The 21,160-nt window shown below is 49.0% G+C and overlaps 1 protein-coding gene across 5 annotated transcripts in view; it reads right to left on the bottom strand.

The window, feature by feature from the left end:
* The window catches only part of SLC37A1 (solute carrier family 37 member 1), a 74,031-nt gene that overhangs the window by 38,384 nt on the left and 14,487 nt on the right, over positions 1-21,160 (bottom strand). For all 5 annotated transcript variants that reach the window (XM_069581673.1, XM_069581666.1, XM_069581656.1 and 2 more), the window contains 6 exons: positions 18,321-18,402; positions 9,873-10,005; positions 8,679-8,757; positions 5,173-5,308; positions 3,317-3,393; positions 1,592-1,758 (listed from right to left, as the gene is read on the bottom strand). In XM_069581673.1, coding sequence (XP_069437774.1) covers positions 1,592-1,758; positions 3,317-3,393; positions 5,173-5,308; positions 8,679-8,757; positions 9,873-10,005; positions 18,321-18,402 — 674 coding nt within the window. The remainder of the gene's footprint in view (positions 1-1,591; positions 1,759-3,316; positions 3,394-5,172; positions 5,309-8,678; positions 8,758-9,872; positions 10,006-18,320; positions 18,403-21,160) is intronic.

Below are 21,160 nucleotides of genomic sequence, written 5' to 3'. Positions count from 1 at the left end.
ATCTCCCAGCCCCTCAGAAACCACAGAAGCTGCGGCTCTGGGGAGGATGCTCAAAGACGAAATCAGGACTTCCTTGTTCCTGGAAAACCTGTCCCACCCTGGATGACTGAGCCCCAGCCAGGCCAGCGAACAAGCTCCCATCCACTGCCGCACGCTCCGTCCCTCACCACCTCGCCTCTTTCCCCCAGAACCGCCCCTTTGTCAATTAAGGAGGAGAATAAGAGCCACTGTGGACTCTGGACACTGGGCAGAGTGACTCGTGGGGGGCCCTGTGAGTCACTGTCCAGGTGATGGAGTGGAAGGAGCCCTGGCAGAGTCCAGGTGACCCGGCACCAGGTGCTGGGGAGACAGCCTGGAGGAAAACAGGCGATGTGGTGGCCTTTCCTGGAACCTCGGTGACATGTAAGCTACAGCTGACTTCACAGGTGTGCAAGGAGGCTCCCCCACCCATAAGCTGTTTAACGATTCACTTGTTCGGGCCATTTCAAGATGCTGCTAAAAGCTTACTCAGCCCCTTGAGAAAACAGTGAAACTGGGAGGTGAGCAGCACCCCCACTGTTTGCATGGGGTTGGGGGGCAGCTAGGGTTGGGTGTGGCAGGGCAGTAATTCCTCATCTAACTTTCTGTCCTCACTGACAGGACAACGTTGGCCTGAGAACCTCCTGTGTGCTCCACTAAATGGGTAGTTATTTTAAACATGCAAAGCTTACCATTAGAAACAAGAAAAAAGAAGTGAGAAACTTCATATGCTTTAATCTTTTGGATGATGAAACTGCTCTGAATGCAAAGCTGAGGCTGCAATTAATGTTCCACAGGGATGAAGTCATTTGACTCCAGAGCATCTCTACCTGGGGGCTGACAGTGGGGCACTGTCTAGTACCATATGATTTTATTTAGCTTTAAACCAAATTAAAGATGTAAATGCCAAATATAACTCATCAGAATAGCTTGTGGGATTAGAATACCCTGACACAAAGAGCTAAAGCAGCCCCTGCTTCTTTACGGTTAGTGTAACTGTTAGGATCCTTGTCCTGCCAATCATGATTTTTAAAATTACTTTCAAATGCAGTTAAAACAGAAGTCTGGTATTGAGTCCAGGATGGAACAAAGGATTGGATTTTCTGGTAGAACATTCTTGTCTAATTAAGATATATGAGCTTAAGTCATGCCATGGTTTTAAAACATTGTCAAGGATATATCTTATCGGAGAGCAAATAACTGGGAAGGCACGTTTCAGTTTGTGGCAGCAAGACTGGGGTGAGCGGGTACAGCCACATGGGCTGGGCAGTGAGCAATGCGGCCAGCGGAGGTAGACCACGTACGCCTGATGCTGCAGAGCCAGGGGACAAGGCGGGAGGAGTTTCAGCATCAGTTTACTCCAGAAATCAGGAAACAACAGAAAATCCAACCAGACCAGGAGAACAACAGCTCATCAGGGAAGCCTGTACCTAACTAGAAGGAAGTTTGCCTGGCCTGGGAGAGCCGGGCAACCGCATGCCTGCCCGGGACGAAGCCACAACAGTCTCTTCTAAACTCATCCCCCAGAAGCCACCACCCACCCTGGGGAGGGGTCATCAGCCATGGTACTTACGCTCGATGAGAAACAGAAAGCACAGGATCCCCATGGCAGCCACGATGGCCCCGGGCACGATGAAGGACAGACCCCAGCACGTGGACACCCAGTAGCCAGCAATCAAGGAGCCCAGGATGTTGCCCACGGACGTGTGAGAGTTCCAGACTCCCATAATCAAACCTCGCCTGCAACACAGCAAGAAATGGCATGTGAGGTCTCAGGGATTCAGGGATTCAATGGGTCAGCACGTAACCTCACAACAGTGCCTGCACCGTGCATGAGCTGATGTAGAAATAATTGGGGCTTCCCAGGTGGCACAGTGGTAAAGAGTCCACCTGCCAATGCAGGAGATGCGGGTTTGATTTCTGGGCCAGAAAAATCCCCTGGGGAAGGGAATGGCAATCCACTCCAGTATTCTCGCCTGGGAAATCCCATGGATAGAGGAGCCTGGAAGGCTACTGTCTACGAGGTCACAAAGAGTCAGACGTGACTTAGCAACTGAGCACTCACCCCGAAATAAACAGGCAGTGCACACACCATCTCTGCAAGGCTCGGGACCAGCTGTTTATGAGATGGCTGTATCTTCACTTACTCTGGCTGTATAATTACATCGCTCTTAGCTTATTCATTTTATGATTAAAAGAGGAAAGTGGCCTTTTCCTGAAATTCTTGGAAAGCCTGAAATTTAAATTTGTGCCTTTGCAATTTAAATACAGGGCTTCCCTTGTGGCTCAGCTGGTAAAGAATCCACCTGCAATGTGGGAGACCTGGGTTAGGAAGATCCCCTAGAGAAGGGAAAGGCTACCCACTCCAGTGTTCTGGCTTGGAGAATTTCATGAACTGTATAGTCCATGGGATTGCAAAGAGTTGGACACGACTGAGCAGTTTTTACTTCACTTCACTTTACTTCCCCTGTGGTGCTAGTGGTAAAGAACTCGCTTGCAATGCAGGAGACATAAAGAAGTGGGTTAGATCCCTGCATGGCGAAGGCCCCCTGGAATAGGGCATGACAACCCACTCCAGTGTTCTTGCATGGAGAATCCCCATGGACAGAGGAGCCCCGAGGGCTACAGTCCATAAAGTCACAAAGCATTGGACACGACTGAGAAACTTAGCAAGCGTGCAATCTGAATACAATCATTTGATGAAACATCTTGTTAACAAAAGTTCATGCTGATGAACCCGCCAGATGAACATGGCTAAATAAAGCTGGATGAGTGGGTTTCCTGTTTTAGCTTCCCTATGTTGTCCAGCATCTCCAATCACTTTCTAATCGTGGTCCTGGCTGTGCTGTGTGTCACACGAACATTAGGATGGCCTCTGACTTCAGTCAGGTCCAGAAATGAGTACGGCTCTGCTACCAGGTGCTGCGTGACCTTGACAGGACCCGCCAACACTTCGCTGTACCTTCCAGTCTGTGAATGTGTAGCTTCTGCTTCCAAAGGCCTGGGGCAAGGCCCTGACTGATTTCTTCCAGGTTCCCGGGAGGCCAGGTAAAGCCCAGGCTGCTGGTGGGCTTGTGAGGGTGATTCAAACTCCTTCTTGCCTGCAACGGGGGGCATCTCCTGGGACCAAGGCCCATCTGAATTTCAGACCCCCAAGTCCCAGAGGTTTCAAGCATCTTATCTCATAGAGTAGACTAAGGTGATTTTTCTGTAATCAATCTGAAGAAAAACTAAAAATAAAGTGGTCCAGTTTTCATCAGAAGAATGAAAGCTGCTGGAAACAGGCTGCCTTCCTCACCTGCCTTTTCCAAACCAGTTCCCAAGGCAGGTGACAACGCTGGGCCAGCCGGTGGTCTGCACAAGTCCATTGATGATCTGCAACAGAGAGCAAAGGAGGGGACCACTGAGGGGGACATGCACATGGAGGGAGCCCATGCTCAGGGCTTGGGTGTACAGCCCGGACCTCACAGGAAGAAGGGGCGGAAACCCATTCAATGGGAGCTTTGATAACCAAACCTGTATTTTAACTATATATGTGTCTATGTGTGCTCAGTTGCTCAATCATGTCCGACTGTTTGCGACCTCATGGACTGTAGCCTGCCAGGCTCCTCTGTCCATGGGATTTCCCAGGCAAGAATACTGGAGTGGGTTGCCATTTCCTACTCCAGGGGGTCTTCCCAACCTAGGAAATGAACTCAGGTCTCCTGCATTCCAGGCACATTCTTTACCACTGAGCCACCAGGGAAGCCCTATATATGTATATATATATTGGAGAAGGAAATGGCAACCCACTCCAGTATTCTTGCCTGGATAAGCCCATGGACAGAGGAGCCTGGTGGGCTACAGTCCATAGGGTTGCAAAGAGTCAGACACGACTGAGCTACTGAGCACACATGTATATACCTTATTATGAGAGTAATGTGTGCCTACTATGAAAATTTTAGAATAAGCAGAGAGAAGAAAGAAAAGAAAATCTCTTGCTGAAAGATGAACAGCTTGGGGCCTAGCTGTCCCATGTCTTTCCAACCTAAAACTTTATAAAAAGAGAAAAACCTTCTCTGTTTTATAGAACTGTGATGAAACCACAAATGTAGCTTATAAATTGCACATTTTTCCTCCTTCCACCATCAAGAAGGTATAGATGCTAAGGCTCCACTGAAAAGAGCATAACCTTGACCTGGCAGCTGGAGAAACATTCTCCGCTTGCCAAGAGCGCCCTGAGCTTTCACTGGAAGAAGGGACTTAGAAAGTGTATCGGCAACTGGCTTTGCTTTCATCTCAGTGGCCTCAGGGGGCAGCTTTAGGGGACAACACAAAGCAAGGTCCAACCTCCAGTCTCCTCCAAACTCCGCAGGGAAGGACTGGCCTCCAGGAGGCAGCCTGGGAGCCGCTGGTCTGGTCTCAGGGGCCAATAGGCTCAGCCTTCCCTCCAGGAATGTGCTGCGACTCTGGGGAATTCTAATTTTCTGTATTACTATAAAGTGTATATCACTTTGGTAACAAAAACAGCCAAACTCTTTGAAGTCCTGTGGTGAAAGTTGTAAGAGCAAATTACATATAATTTGCCCCATGATCTTAGAACATCCTCCTGGGTTCTCTGGAGAGCCTCAGAAGTTGAGCATCATTGCTTTGAGTCCTTTTCCATGTCCAGTCAGTATTATCCACAGGGCTGCTGGATAGAGCAGGGGCAGAGCAGAGTGTTCCAGGCAGCACTGGGCCTGCTAGAAGGGGCCGGCCGCAACCCCACTGACTGCCCCCAAGGCCCCTCAACCCTCTCCTCCCCTTGTCACACCCACATCCCCCAACTCTGGAGAAGTCAAATCTGTGACAGGACAGAGCATCTCAAACGCATTCAAATGAAGCCAGAAGGTCTCATAGGGCTTCATGCTCCAATCCCCCTGCTGGGGAAAATCAAATAGGATTCTTCAAGTGGCAACTCCTGACCTCAAGAAATACTTCGTGGCTGCTGGCATCTCAGAGCAGAGGAGAGAGAAGGGGCCGTGTGGTCCAGTGCTGACCTTCACTTCAGACAGGACACAGCTCTGCTGCCTCTCCCATGCTCCGCAGTCTTCTCTCTTGGCAGAGGTGACATGAACACCCCATCCAGCTCATGGTGGAAACCCAACATGTGGTGAGCCATGGACCAGACCTCACCTGAGTTATCACGTAGAACCCGAAACTGTGGATGTTGTAGAAGTACCCTACGCCAAACAGGGCAGTGAAGGCACCACTGGCCAGCATCCCAAAGGTTAGGTAACACCGGATGGGGAGGCGTTCCCCTATTATGCCACTGAGGACAAGAAAAAAGAAAGACAAACAGGAGCAAATGAACACGCCCATAACGTAAATGACCCGGCCATTCTTTCCGGATGCTTTCATGCTGTCCTCTGAGCTTTTAGAACTTGAAAGCACTTCAATTTCCAGGAAGTTTTAATGACAATTATTTCTCAGTGGAGCATTTATTCTCCAGAAATCAGAGACATCCTTTAAGACTTTCTATTTAGAGTAGAAGTCACTGTCAAATAATAAAATTGAAACACTCTGACAGAAAGGATGACTGCCAGTGGAAGAAACCAAAAAACTTGTCCTGCTGGCTTAATCCTGTTTTATATAAAAAGAATAGCCAGGGAATATATAGTGTTTTAAAGTTGCAACTGTTGGATTGTAGACAGGTGGCAGGAAAAGGGACCACCTGGGACCTTGAGCAAGTTTCTCGACCCTCTGGCTGGCAGCAAGCCTGTGGATGAGCAGCGAAAGGGACTCTGCTGACGACCCTCCTGCCTCAACCACTGTGATCTGGTTTAAAGACCGACAGAGCCTTTTCTTTAAGGCAAAGCCTGAAACACGGGGGCAGAGCCTCTATCTTCCTTCTAAACAACAGGATGACTCAATAAAGAGCTAATCTTTCGGGAGAACTGCTTCCTAGAGCTGCCTAGGCTCTCAGACAAGTAAATTTGGTTAAGCACCTGGCAGGTGGTGGGTGTGCAATAAAATAGCTCTGGTGCTTCTGGGGAGGGTGAAAGTTTCATACTAGGGCATATATATTTAACAGGTTTTTACCACCGTCACACCATGCTGCCCAGTGCCATCGGAAATACTCTTTATTACTGCCCTGTAGGAAATGTCACCATGGAACAGCCTGATGTTGTCACTTATTAACTGAATAAAAAAGCTGGAGGGCAATCATTAACGATTATGAGCCTTTTCCACTCAACCCTATGGGTCTCATTTTCCTCCATGCAATTATTCTAGGAGTCAGATAAATATGAAACGTAATGAAGAATGACACCTGCCTCCCCTGGGAACAAACTCCAAAATTCTGGTCTTTCATCTCAAGAACCAATACCCTAGAGAGCTTTACCTTTCGAATTTAGCAAAAAAAAAAAAAAAGAAAAGAAAGAAAGAAAATCTACCCAGTATCATGTAAGTGACCTTTTAAACATGAAAACAGAGGAAGTGATTTAAAATTATAAACAGCATTCAGGTCATTTTTCAAGCTGAGTAGAAACCTGATCACGTACAAACTCGAGAGCACCTTAGAGCTAAAGAAATTATCTACTTCATCTTGCTCACTTCAGAGAAGAGGAGCCATGTCCCTGGGGGGGCTGGCTGAGGTGTCCAAGGTCACAGACCAACTGCAGAGTCAGATGGGCCTCCAGAGAGTTGCTGCCATTGCTGGGCTTTCAAAAGTCCTCCAGCCTTGCTAGACAATACTGAGCCTCAATTTGGTCTCTGTTCAAAAGTATTTAAAGAAAAGACCTAACAGAAGGGGTAGCATTCCGCATTTTATCAGGCTCCTACAGGTAATGAAAGCCACACCACCCCTGATTGAAGCTGCCAGCATCGAGCTGGGTCAATGCAGGTGTCACTGGGTCTGATTTATCTATTAAACCAGCACCGTCCACATCACTAGGCTATGGGGTCACTGAAAGGCCACGCAAGGAAGCAGGCAAACCCTCGAGTCACAAGTCTACTGTGAATTTCAAGTTAGGTCATTATGAAATAAATAACAGTATTTCATAATAAAGTAATATTATTTCATAATAGCCTTTGTTGGCGAAGTGCATGAAGAACTATCTTTGCCAATAAATAAGCAATGATAAAACCACTTTATTCAAACCAGGCTTCTAAGCCTCAGCATCCCTGGCACCTTGGGTGGATAATTCTTTGTGGTGAGGGGCTGTCCTGGGTCCTGTCCCACACTTAGCAGCACCCAGGTCTCTGCCCACTCGATGCCAGCAGCGCCCTCCTTCTCCAGCTGAGAAAACCAGCAGTGGCTCCAGTCTCTCCCAGCTGAGAACCACGTTTAAACACTGTTTTCCAGTAACAGAAAGACACACTCAACCTTTGGGTCTTTTTACATGATTGACTATTGGTGTCTAGGAAAACTGTAGCCTATAGGTCATAAACATTCGACCCTAGGGTAGAATATGGCTGGTTGGCTGGTTACAGTCGAGGCCCTTGGGAACCTGAGGCTTACCCCGTCCTTCTCTGAGGCTGGGCTCGCGTTCTGTCCTGCATCTGCTATTATTTGAGCTGCGCTCAGACAAGCCCTGCTGCTCTACAGATGTATAAGTTCAACACGGCATTTCAGCAGAAACTGCCTGTCTGGGCACCAGCCACCTAGCCACCCACAGGGTCCTGAGCTGGGGGGTGGGGCCCAGGGCTGGATAATAACACAGTCTGGGTGGGTCTCAGCAAAGAAGGTAAACATTTATAGGGAAACCAGAGATCCTCAAAGCTCTAAAATCTCTCTATCTGAACAAAAGTCTCTTTGGACTAAAGGCCTTGGTCCCTATAAGCCTTTTCTTTTTTTTGTTAAACCTGGTTAGAATGACACAATAGCCATTTTTAACTGGCCAATCACATGTCCTATACCTGCTAACATTTACCACCTTCTTAGGTCACTTCAGAACTGGATCAATAACAAGGTAATGACGATCATATGTAACAGATGCTGGGAACACAGATGGGCCCTCTTCTGAACATCCTACATATACTAACTTATTTAACTCTCATCACACAGAGTCGGACACGACTGAAGTCACTCAGCAGCAGCAGTAGCAGCACACCTCTGTGAGTTAAGAACTACTGGTTCCCCAGTTTTGTAAACGGGAAACTGAGGCCCAAGGAGGTGCAGTGACTTGTCCAAAGCCACCTGAGTGAGTAGTCAAAGCCAGGATCAAATTCCAGCAACGTGTCTTTGGAGTCCACACCCCCAACTGCCCAGCAGGATGGCCTCTGGCAGGCAGGGGAGGCGCTGGTCCAGCTGAGCTGGGCATCCAGTGGACACGCCAGGCACACCCCGTGTGAACTGCTCTGATGCTAGGCAGGTTAGTAAACAGACGACAGTCCCTGAAACCAGAGGAGAGGGTGCTCTGCTGGGCTTGCTGAGTGGGGAGCTGCCGGCACCCTGCTCCAGAGTGACCAGGTCCCTGCAGGGTTCACCGTGCATCTAACCCCGGGCCAGGATAAGCCATCTGAGGACAGTCTGCCTGGTCAGCAGGACATCTGGGGCGTGCGCTGGCTCCCACCTCACCTCATCTCTGAGAAGAGACGAGAGGACCACTGCCTGTGGACCGGGCTGGATCTTCAGCATGCCTGAGCCTTGCTCTGCACCCAGCGGACCAGCTGTGTCTCATGGTCCCAGTCAGACCTACCTCAGGTACATGCCGATGGCGTACGCGCACAGGAAGGAGTAGTCCAGGGCTCCGAGCAGCTGTTGATAGTTGTCCTGATCTACACGGGTTGAGAAGCAATGGGAGAGCCAGAGTGTTGCTTAGCCTTCACTAAATGTCAGCATACATCCAGGAGAGGGGCAGTGAAATCCTGACTTCTGCTCGCTAGGGCTGGGTGGTGTCCTCAGATGGTAACACAGAAAATGCAGCAATGGGAAATAAAGTTGCCACGTTGCAAAATTATCACCACATAAATATCCTCCCATCGGGTCAAATCCCAATCGCTGGGGTGAGCCTGTAGTTTATTCGTTCTGTTTCACGTTACCCTGGCTTTGCTTCAGCACCATCACCCCCTACTCCTGCCCCGGCCAGCACCCCAGCAAAGCTTTCTTGCTTCCACCCACAGCTTATGCCCTGTCAGTCCTGACTTCCAGCTTGGACAAGTGCAGCCTGCAAATGACCTTCAGTAGGCATGCATGCTAAGTTGCTCCAGTTGTGTCCGACTCTTGGCGACCCTATGGACCCTATGAACTGCCAGGCTTCTCTGTCCGTGGGATTCTCCAGGCAAGAAAGAATACTGGAGTGGGTAGCCAAGCCCTCCTCCAGGGGATCTTCCCAACCCAGGGATCGAATTCATATCTCATTATGTCTCCTGGTTTGCAGGAAGGTTCTTTACACTAGCGCCACCTGGCAAGCCCGACCTTCAGTAGATCTAATCACTAATCCAGTGTTCCCCAACCTTTTGGGTACCTGGGATTGGATTCATGGAAGATAATTTTTCCATGGACCAGGATAGGGGAATGGTTTCAGGATGATTCAAGTGCATTACATTTATTGTGCCCTTTGTCTCTATTATTATTTTATCAGCTCCACCTCTGATCACCAGGCAGCAGATTCTGGAGGCTGGGAACCCCTGCACTAAGGGACAACCCTGCACACGGGCACTGGAGACACAGCAGCAGCTGAAGGCGGGAGGCTGGTTTGCTGGGAGGAGGGACCAGTTTGCAACTGGAGGCGTGGCTGCATCAATCCAAGGACATTGTTACCGCTGCTAAGATCATCTGGGCCAGGGGAGCCAGGCCAGCCAGCCAGCTCTGGGGTCTCCACCTGTGGAGGAAGCCTTTGGGGTGAGCATGGGGGCTGGGGTGGGGGCTGGGGAAGAGACGGAGAACTCACCGAACGGGGCCCAGCCACAGTCGGTCCCATTGTCTGGGAGCTGGTGAGCAGGAGCAGCTCTGGCTTTTTGGCTCTGGCTGCTGAATCCGACTTTCCCATCATTTGAAGCCGTGCAGTAGCTGTGCAATTCACCCTGGGACACCCGTCGGGTGGACAGAAGCCAGAGAGAGAGAGAGAGAACTCAGTGGGGTTCAGGGGTGCAGTATGGGGCAGCCATCCTAGGGTGACTGCATTCTCAGGGAATAAGGCACCCCTGGGTCAGTGTCTCTGCAGAATCCACTGCATGTCTGCTGATGAGGACCTTTCCCGAGCTCCCTAGTGCCCAGCCCCTCCTGAGCGGAGACACAGCCAGCATAGCCTGTACGGCCACCCAGAGACCACTGCTCAGAGCAGCCGGGCCACACCCAGGACCACGTGCCCAAAACAGATGCATGGATCCATCCTGCTGTATTTATATCATTGAAACAAGCTTCAGGTCGACAAGAGGCTGAATCTCAAAATAAGCCTTACACAGGGGAGCACACATGGGAGGACTCTGCTCATGAGCTCAGGAGGAGGGAGAAGAATCCAGGTGACATTGAGAGGATCGTGGTCACCTAGAGACGGTGGGGTAATGACGGGGGCGAGGCACAGGGAGCCCTCGAAAGCTGGACAGGGGCCAGACCTCAAATATTTGCCAGGCCAGACCCTGAGGTCTGTGGACTTTATTTTGTGCAAATTGTATCTCAAAAACATGCCTAAAACCAGCTCAGGGTGCTCCTGGGGGAGGACACGCACGTTCGAAAAGTGCCATATGGCAGCCCGGGCCATCGTGGTTTGGGGACCTGAAACAGGTGACTTGTTCCTTGAAACACAAGGAGTGGCAGACAGGACTCCACGCATCTGCCAGGCAGTGTGGGAGTCACGCAGTGCCGCTCCCCAGACGGCCCCCGGCTCCCACTTCTTTCCTGCTGTGGGCTTTCTGGGGTTTTCGCTACACGTGGCTCAGATGAACCAATCAGTATGAGTTAGGGTAGAAGGGGGGTGTCCTCAAGGCCAGGGAGGTGGCCCCCAGGGGGAACAGCAGCCTGAGGGGCCAGGCCTGGGCGGATGTCAGGAAGGGGGCCCGGCAGGGGCGTCTACCCCGGGGTCAAGACACGCAGCAACAGGACCGCAGTGGGCTGGACCCCCGTCCGCCAGGTGCAGGCAGCCAGGAGGCCCGTCCACCACCTGCGCTTCGTGGACACCCTGTCTCTTCAGAAGGGAGTCACCAAAGAGGCTGATGTCCTTTAAGAGGCCGCCTGGCCAGGGCCGTGGTTAGCCAGAGCGGACACCTCCTGATTTTACATGGACACACACCCCTGAGACCTGGCCTGGCACACAGGACACAGCGACTCTGGCCACACGGCTTTGTCATCATCACTGGGCTCTCTTGCTATAATATAAACATGGCCATAAAACTAGCCAAGGCTCTGCTTTCCAAACTGAAGGTGACACTCAGCAAAGAGCTTTCCTTAGCTGAGCTCACCCGCCCGGTAGTGGGGTGGGCAGCACCACCTCGGTGCCCTCGGGCCCCCTCGGGCCACTTGAGGGACAGGGCCTGGGGAGCCTGAAGCCCTGCCCTTCTCCGTGAAGCTGGATTCCAGCACCTCCCCGGCTACCCGATGCAAGCTTCTCCTGTCTTTGCCCTCAGGAGTGGGTGTGTTTGCCCACCTTCCCCTGATGCTTCTCTCGGAAGCCGTCAGGGCCAGGCCCAAGGTGCCACCGATGCTGTCTATTCACCTTTCACTGAAGGAGCCCCAGGCAGGATGCGAGGGTCCTGTAGGCGGTATGCAAGGGAGGGACCTGTGAGCAAGGCTGATGTGGGGTTCCTAACACCTGTCTCTTATGGAAATCTGCAAAGAGGACCATTGTAGATGCAGCTCCCACGGCAGGTCCACATCCTCTTTCACCATCCACAGGGGATGGAAAGGATTAGAAAGCACCCATTTTTGTTTCATCAACAAGCAGGAGAGGGTTCCTGTTTTGGTTTGGTGTTGCTGGTCAGGGGCACAGCCTCTGAGCCAGGAACTGTGTGCCGCTGTTCCGGCTTCCAGCCTGGGCCGAGTCACGGGAGCTGAGCTCCCACCGCCCGTTATGGAGCCAGCACAGTGCAGCCCACCCCAGCGCTGCTGTAAAGGTGAGCAGGTGGAGGTGTGTGTGGAGAGCTCCTCCTCCAGTGCTTGTCCTCAGAAGCACCCAGAAACTGGCTAAGCTGTGAGTTGGGAGTCCACCCACACTGAGGCAGCCTGATGCCTCCAGCTGCCCCTCCTCTCACTCAGCCCCTTCACCCCTGGCTTTCACATGAGAAATGCAATCTCCACCCCACCCCATGGAAAGGCTGCAGCAAAAGCAACAAAAGGTTGAAGATTACTTGAGTATAATGAGTTCTGAGGATATTCCTGAAATTTGGTGCTTGCAGGAAGATAAGGATTAATAAAACTAAGATTATCTTAGTTTGTAAAAACATAACAAACTCACCAGGTGAACTGATTCTTATATCATAAAATCATTTGCAGGGGAGGGGGGCGGCTAGCCTTCTGTTTTCATAAAGGCAGTCTCCTTTGCAAATTTTTTACACACGAAATTAATCAAAACACAGCAGGCAGTTATTAAAAGTCAATCAATCAGAAGACAATGTGGCAGCTGAGAAATAAGAGTTGTTAGACGCCAGGGGAGGAGGAGCAGAATGGAACATTCTTGGTACTTGGGGCTCATGATGGTTTAATAAATGTCCATGTGATACGTAATGGAACGGGAACAGCAAAATAAACCACAAAACAAAATGAATTGCCACAGTGATTGGCAGGTGGTGGTGGGGGTGGGGAGCAAGAGAGGACAGGTTATCAACTTGAAGGAAGGAGGCAGAGAACAGCCATGACGTCATGAAGCCCTGTGTGCGGGGGAGGGGCAGGGACAAGCGTGGCTGCTCATGCACTTGCCCATCAGCCATTTAGGCATAATCGTCTTTTATGTAAATGTACATTAATGAAGACCCTATGCTCCAAACTCTGAACCTGAACAACTACACCCTGAGAAACTCTATTTGCTCATTCATTCCAAAAACACGGGTTTGCTCTTGGGTTCTCTGGCCAAGGCCTCCTTGAAGCTGCTCATTCTAACGGAGGAGATAACCCAGGGGGAATCAGGAAGGGGCCCAGAAGATGCTGACAGCTGACAATGGGGTGGGGGGGCAGGAATCACTCGGGGGACTCAGGCGTCATCAGGAGGATGGGGTTGTGTCAGCTTCATTCCACCTTTGGATCACACGTGGAGTTTAGTGTGTGTGTGTACACAGATGCACGCATGTGCACATACAAGTGTGTACATCATCTATACCAAGCGCATATGTTTAGAAAACTTTCTAGAGCGCGTTAGGTTGTGTGGGTCCATTTATTCTAACTAGTCCTTCACGCTCCTTTTATAAAGCTCTGGGTTAAGAGAACTCTTGGAAGCAATATGCCGAAGCAGTCCTGGAAGAGAAGTGAAAGTTCTGGTGCCCGCTCTGCTCTGAGTACTGGTGTCCCACCAAATTCGTATGTTGAAACCTAACCCCCTGAGGTGATGGTGTTAGGAGGGGAGGCCTGTAGGAGCTGATTAGGTCATGAGGGTAGAGCCCTCATAAATGGAGTTATAGATAGTGAAGTCGCTCAGTTGTGTCCGACTCTTTGTGACCCCATGGACTGTAGCCTACCAGGCTCCTCTGTCCATGGGATTTTCCAGGCAATAGTACTGGAGTGGATTGCCATTTCCTTCTCCAGGGGATCTTCCCAACCCAGCGATCAAACCCGGGTCTCCTGCATTGTAGACAGACGCTTTACCATCTGAGCCACCAGGGAAGTCCATAAATGGGGTTAGTGCCCTTTTAAAGGGACCCCCATGCTACTCTAGCATGGAGACATATACATTACCCTACGTAAAGTAGACAAGCAGTGGGAATTTGCTGTATGACTCATGGAGCTCAAACCAGTGCTCTGTGACAACCTGGAGGAGTGGGATATCGGAGGTGGGAGGGAGGTTCAAGAGGGAGGGAACATACGTCTGATTCATGTTGATACAGGCAGAAACCAACAAAATATTGTAAAGCAGTTATCTTTCAATTAAAAATAAATAAGATTTAAAAAAAAGGACCCCAGAGAGCTCCCCCACCTTCTAGCATAGGAAGATACAAGGTGGCTGTCTGCAGGCTGGAAGAAACCTATGATGCTGGCACCATGACTGGGGAAGTCCAGACTCCAGAACCACAAGCAAGAAATGTCTGCTCTTTACAGCCATCCAGTCTGTGGGGTTTTGTTACAGCGGCAAGAGTGGATGAGGTAGTGCTCAGAGCAGGGGGAAGAGACAAGCGGTGCCCCACTTACAGCAGCCCCTGGTGGTGGTCAGCGCGTCTGCGTCACGGGTGCCACATGAAGACACACACCTGCACATGCAGACACACACCCACTTACACAGACGTTCAGAAACACACAGGGAGGCCTCGGGGTCACTGTCTGTTTTTTAATGGGATCATTCTACATGGACTTATGTACACTTTCACTCTTCTTACTCAAAAATACCTCCGAGGAATTTTTCTGCATCAACTGATTTTGCTCTAATTCATTTTTAAAGTAGTTGTACATATCAGAATATGAATTTACTATAATTTATTCAAACTTTCACCTGCTGATTAAGTTCACATAATAGCCCGGGTTTTTCCTCCCCCCTTTGCCCCCCCCTTTTTTTTTATTGCCAATAAGGCTACAATAAAGATGCTTATGCCGATATTCCTAAGTGCTTTTATTTTTATGGACAAAGTTCCCAGAAACAGGAACTGAAGGACAAGCATTTTTAATGTCAACAGGTGTTACCCAGACACTTTCCCAAAGGTTGCAGACCCTTCGCATGTCGCCAGGGATGTCGCTGTCTTATATGCTTTGCCCATCAGTGGGTATAAAGTGACGCACTGTTACTTGAACTTGCACTTGTGAATACCAGCAAGCTTGCACACAGTTAGTACAGCTCCTAAAATTCAGATCCCTCGCCTGTGAACTGCCTCTTCAACCCCTCCGTCCATCGTTGCTTTGGGTTTCCCCACTTTACACCCCTAAAATGGATATGATCTTGTTCTTGGATTTGTACTTTTCATTTTTCACATTCAAACCCTTAATTCATCCATCTATTTTATATGACAGAGGTTCAATATTATGAAGCTTCCAGGTGAATCGCCACTTATTAGACGAATTATCCTTTCCCATCACCTCTGTCACCATTTTACCGCATTTCTACAGTATTTTCTATACTACTCTACTGACCTCCTTGTTTGTTTTCATGTAATACCATAATAATTGGATTATAGTGGCTTAAAAATGTTATCTTTTTCACACTTTGGTAATTAATTCCTGGACATTCTTTGCAGAATGGGCTGCTGTGCCTCCTCCAAGGGGTCCTCTCACCCCAGGGCTTGAACCTGAGTCTCCAGATAGTAAGTTTCCCTCCAAAGCCTCGGTGAGCACTTCCAGTCCCTCGGGCTTTGTTTTCTGTTGGCCTCTGGACTTCAGAGCTTTCTCCTCCTGGTCCTGCGTGTGCAGAGAGAGCTGAACATTCACACTCAGATCGGTCTCTGCCCCCCGGAGAACCTGGATCCCAGCAGCCTTCTGGAGAACCCCCTGCTTTCAGACTTTTGTCCTGGCCCAACCCAGGGCAGGGGTGGCTGGGAAGCGTCCCTCACTGAGTGTCCCTCCAGCCTCTAGGTAGGAGGCGGGGCTAGATCTAGAGCAGCTGAAAAGAGAATGAGGTTGTAACCCCACCTCCTCCCAGACCTGTTTTCATCTTTATCACTTATTTTTCCTTTTTGCTGTCTACTAAAATCAGAGAAAATGACAGATATCAGCAGTAAGTCTGAACAGAGTAGCCTCATGCTGACATGACATGTCAGATAGCTATAAATGACATGAAAGGATGTGAATCACTATATAATGCATCGCCCCTGGTGATCAATTCTAGGGAAGCAAATATGTTTTTATTTGTTCATAATGTGTTAATAAATATGGGTGAGAGATAATTCCAACTGTCCCGTGGGTCAACAGGATCATTATTGCTTCTAGGTTTATAAATAAGATGAGCTAAATCAGGCATGTGAAAGCCTTGTAAGGCATTACAAAGGAAGGTATCACATGCAGTGGGACACGTCATCCATCTCAGAAGGCCAAGAAGCCCCTGGGTTCTGATTAGGCTAATCCACAACCAGGCACACTGAAGGTGCTGAGTCAGACCATATATGTGTTGAGGAAAATCTGGGGGTGATGCTGTGAATGTACTCAGGTACTTAAACCTACCCTAGAGGCCCTGAAACCCTGAATGTTCACTGGAAGGACTGATGCTGAAAGTGAAGCTCCAATACTTTGGCCACCTGATGGGAAGAAGAGACTCATTGGAAAAAACCCTGATGCTGGGAAAGACTGAGAGCAGAAGGAGAAGGGAGCAACAGAGGATGAAATGGTTGGATGGCATCACCCACTCAATAGACATGAGTTTGAGCAAGCTCTGGGAGATGGTGAAGGACAGGGAAGCCTGGCGTGCTGCAGTCCATGGGGTCGCAAAAAGTCAGGCAAAACTGAGCAACTGGACAACAGAGACCCTGAGCCAGCAAGATTAAGAGCAGGGACCCTTAAGTAAGCCAACACCCATGGAATTCACCTGGCGTGGCCCCAGTCTTCGTGAAGGAATTAGGCTCCAGAGTCTCAATTTCCTCGAAGGGATGCTCTCAGGACAACTGTGATGATGATATTAAACAAGGGACTCGTGCACCTGGTCAGGCTGGGGGCTCAGCCAGTGGCCCTTACTGTGACTGATGAAAACTCAACTAAGCTGCTCACAGGACTGCCTCATCACTAAGCCCCAAGCCCCCAACAGGGAAGCCGGGAGAGTGGCCCTGGCTACGTGGGGATGCACGCGGCCATCGGAAGGAGACCCTCTGGTGTCCAGCCCACCTGCGGGCTACCCCAGTCCCGACACAGGCCCTTCACTTGTCCGACTGCTGCTGCAGGGTGACAGCTGCCCTCCACCTAGCACGTCGGGCACTGGCCCCAGGATCCACACCCAGCCTTCTAGGCTGGATCCTGAACCTCAGGAAAGCTCCAGACCTCTTTAGCTCCTTCAGTTCCACAGCACTCACTAAGGCCCCCTCAACCGTCTCTCCCATTTTCATAACTTGCCTTTCTTGAGTCATATGTTTATTTCCCTAACCAGGAAGATAGGAAGGGGCTGAATTTAAGTTTCCAGGGGTGGTTGGTCCTTGGTACTGGTTTTAGAGATGCTGGTAGAGTGGATAAAAGCCCACCATCTCTTGCCCTGTCCCTTTCTCTCTTTCGAAAACCACATTTTAAAGTCTGCAAACATTTCCATAGTTATTAAAACTTGGCATATCAAAAAAAGGGAGACTATTAAAAGTGACTTGAAGGGCTGGGGAAATTCCTACTCACTAGAACTCAAGGAGGAATGGCAGAACCCTTGGGGTGAATGGACTATGTTTCACATCCGGTGGGAATTGCTAGAGAGCAGGGAGCACAGGACTGTCCAGAGAAGCACCAGCCTTGGCGCTGCCACTGGCCTGTAGCCCACGAGGGCAGCTGTCCAGCACTCGGGCCCCTGGGGGAGCAGAGGCTGCAGGACCACAAAGATCAGAGGAATCACAGTCCTGGACCAGCGCCCCACCAGTGAGGAGAAAGCGGGGGGTGGGGGGCGGGGGGGTGGGGGGCGGGGGGGGGGTGCGGGGCGGAGGGGGCTGTCGAACTGTAAATGAACTATCTGTGGCCCTGGATGAGTTCCTCGTCCTTCTAGAATAAAGAGTCAAAAGTCATTCAAGCCTGCTGACAGTCTGCAGGCAAAATGATGTCATTCCGATTCCTGCTTTTCCCCTAAGCTGTAGCTGGCTATTATGTAGGAATGTCTACTTTAATCTCCTTTTCTTCAAGTCGAGTTAAACCCCTGCTTAATAACTCCTGCCCACCCATCATTCACACAGAAACCCAGTGTTCTAAGAATAATGAAGAAGCAGAACCACTGTCAGACTTAGAATGAAAACCTAATAACCGCAGAAGCAATTTGGGGAGCAATTTTAGGTCAGATATATTTGGAGAGAAAATCCATATAAGACAGAAGAGGTATTTAACTAAGACCTAGAATTCTGGAATGGTCAACGAATATAACTGAAAATAATACTACCCCTGAAATTATAAATCCTAAAACCATTTTAGAGATTTTAGATTCAGGAGAAAGAGAAACCAAAAAGCAGAGCAGCAAAATAGCTTACTTCTCAAACAATCCATTTTCTCCATTCATCTCACGAGTCTCCCCCACACTCCCCCCCCCAACAAGTGGCTCTTAAAGTAACTTGTTCCTTATAGAGATTACAGGCAGGAAATGAACCGAGTGCTTTGAATGGTTTCTTACCTTAACTATGCTGATAGGCTTTCGAGATAAGTGAAAACTTGCATACAGCAAAAATGTCAAAATAAAAATGAAGGCTCTGTACCTGAAACAGAAAACAGTGGCAGGGATGACATAAAATAATATAAGCTGCCACATGACACAGCAGTCCCACTCCTGGGCACATGCCAGGCAAAAACAGTTCACAAAGGCCCGTGCTCCCCTGTGCTCGCAGCAGCACCATTCACAATAACCAAGACGTGGAAACAACGTGCACATCCACCGACAGATGAATGGATAAAGAAGGTGCGGTGTGTATACACACACACACACACACACACGCACGCACATTCACAGTGGAATATTACTCAACCATTAAAAGGAAGGAAACAATGCCATTTGCAGCAACACAGACAGACCCAGAGATTTCATACGAAGCAAAATAGGTCAGAAAGAGAAAGGCAAACACACATGGCATCACTTATACGTGGAATCTGACACAAATGAGCTTATCCACAACATGCAGGCAGACTCACAGACACAGAGAACGGAGCTGGGGTTGCCAAGGCAGAAACCACAAGGAGGAGAGACAGAGTCGGGGCTTGGGACTGCCAGACACAGACCATCACACACAGAATGGATAAACAGCAACACCCCACCGTATGGCACAGGGGACTATACTTAATATCCCATGACAAACCACAATGGATAAGAATGTGAAAATGAATATAAATATGCATATCACTTTGCTGTACAGCAAACATTAAATGCAACACTGTAAATCAACTATACTTCAACAAAATAATAAAAGATGCATTAAGAATACATTGCAACTGTATTCTTAAATTTCCTTATGCTGTATGCTATTTATTCAGTCCTATATCAAAGATGAATCCTATATATCATATCACTACAATAGAATATTTAAAACAGGTGCCACTTTTACTTTGTAAATTGAAATTAAACATTCATGGGGAAAACTAATCAAAGAGGAATCTAGGACCCAGATGTACATATGTGTTTAAAGCGTAGACCAAAAAAAAAAAAAAGATTATTTAGTTTGTAACAAAATTAACTGCAAGTGACTTACAAGCCTGCTATCCTGGGCATTTAAGATCATATTTATTTTTTTACTTTTTAGCTTCTCTGCAACTTTTTAGAAGGACACAAGAAATAAAGAAATATAAATATTTCACTGACCTCAGTGAGAACAACTTAGTGATGCCAACAAGCTATGAATAAGGTCAATGACATAAAAACTATTGGCTGAAAGCCCTGGTTTATGAGAAAAGCAGTTTGAGAGGAACAGCTGAGCTGTATGGAGTGACAGACAAGATGCTCTAGCAAGAAGATGAAAGTTTATTCTGGTCTGAACGTTTGAACCAGGCTATAGAAAAACAACCCTTCAGGGAAGAAAACAGGTCAGGAGGAAAAAATCCTTGGCAAGAGATGACAAGGGGCTCCAGCCAGGAAGGCAGGCCCTCTGCATCTTGAGACCCAGCCCCCAACCCTGAAGAATCCATCCTGTTCTGTTCTGGAAATGCCAATGACCTTCAAACTGCGTGCAGGCTTCACTTGGTCATTAACCAAGGTGAAGGCAGAGGCCACAGAACCCAGAGGGGCCCCCTCTCTCTTTCTCTGCAGGGGAGCCACGACCCCAGGAGGGTGGCTCATTCTAAGGCCCTCAATATGGAAGGACCCTTGGGAGAAATGGGCGGCAGAGGAAGAGATGGTTGGATAGCATCATCGACTCAATGGACATGAATCTGAGTAAACTCTGGGAGACTGCCATGCTGCAGTCCATGGGGTCTCAAAAGAGTCAGACATGACTTAGCTATGGAACAACAACTTCCTCCTATCTCCACCCACATTTCTAGTGTTGTGATTTAGTTCTCAAGGCCAGCTTCCTACACTAACATAAAGACTCCTAGGGGTATCTGCCTCTCTGGCCACCAGAAAAGTAAGTAAGTGAAGTCGCTCAGTCATGTCTGAGACTTCGCGACGCCATGGACTGTAGCATGCCAGGCTCCTCTGTCCATGGGATTCTCCAGGCAAGAATACTGGGGTGGGTTGCCATGCCCTCCTCCAGCGGATTTTCCTGACTCAGGGATCAAACCTGGGTCTCCTGCTTTGCAGGCAGACACTTTACCATCTGAACCACCAGAGAAGTCCTAACTCCAGAAAAGGCAGGAGTTGAATATTTCCAGATTAAAAAAAGAAAAAAAAGTCATATTTCAGATGGGGGAAAAAAGACTTGGCAGTACAATAGGACTCAAAACTTCAACCTCTGGAACACCTGTGCTCAGTGGGTATGCACCACACCGGCTTGCCAGCTTTTCAATAAACACTTATAAAATGAATGCCCCCAGGCTCTATCCTTCAGCAAGGAAATGCTTGCTGATGAGTTTCCTAGGATTCTTTGCTCTTCAAGTCCCTGTCAATAAGCAGATAGGAAAAATGTGCAACTATAACAGAATGACTCTGTCACCTACCTCAAAGAACACAGACTGCAAGTTCGGTGGATTTGTGACCAAAGTCCAGCCTTTGTCCTTGTGTTTCTGAAAGTTGTTATCCCAGTAGGGAGTCAGGGGGCTCTCACTTCTTTGCTGGTAGCTCTCCATGATCCCACCTACTGCTCCTCTGTGCTAACTTAGGAAGGTTCTGGACCACTGGAACTTTCAACACTTGACTCTCCAACTCACAGCTAGATCCACTGGTCATTCAGATGACCACTTGCTAGGGCTGGTGTAGGCTGGGGGCAACCCCGGTCAGCCCCCACCTGAATGCAGAGTTCCCTTTTCTCACCTCCACAAGGAGTAAGAAAACGTTCTCAGAGTGAGTCACCTCCAGCCCCTCCCGAACCA

The sequence above is a fragment of the Ovis canadensis genome, chromosome 1, assembly GCF_042477335.2.
Source record: "Ovis canadensis isolate MfBH-ARS-UI-01 breed Bighorn chromosome 1, ARS-UI_OviCan_v2, whole genome shotgun sequence".
Taxonomy (NCBI): Eukaryota; Metazoa; Chordata; class Mammalia; order Artiodactyla; family Bovidae; genus Ovis; species Ovis canadensis.
The sequence above is the reverse complement of the archived record's forward strand: the minus strand, read 5'-3'. Positions and strand labels throughout refer to the sequence as shown.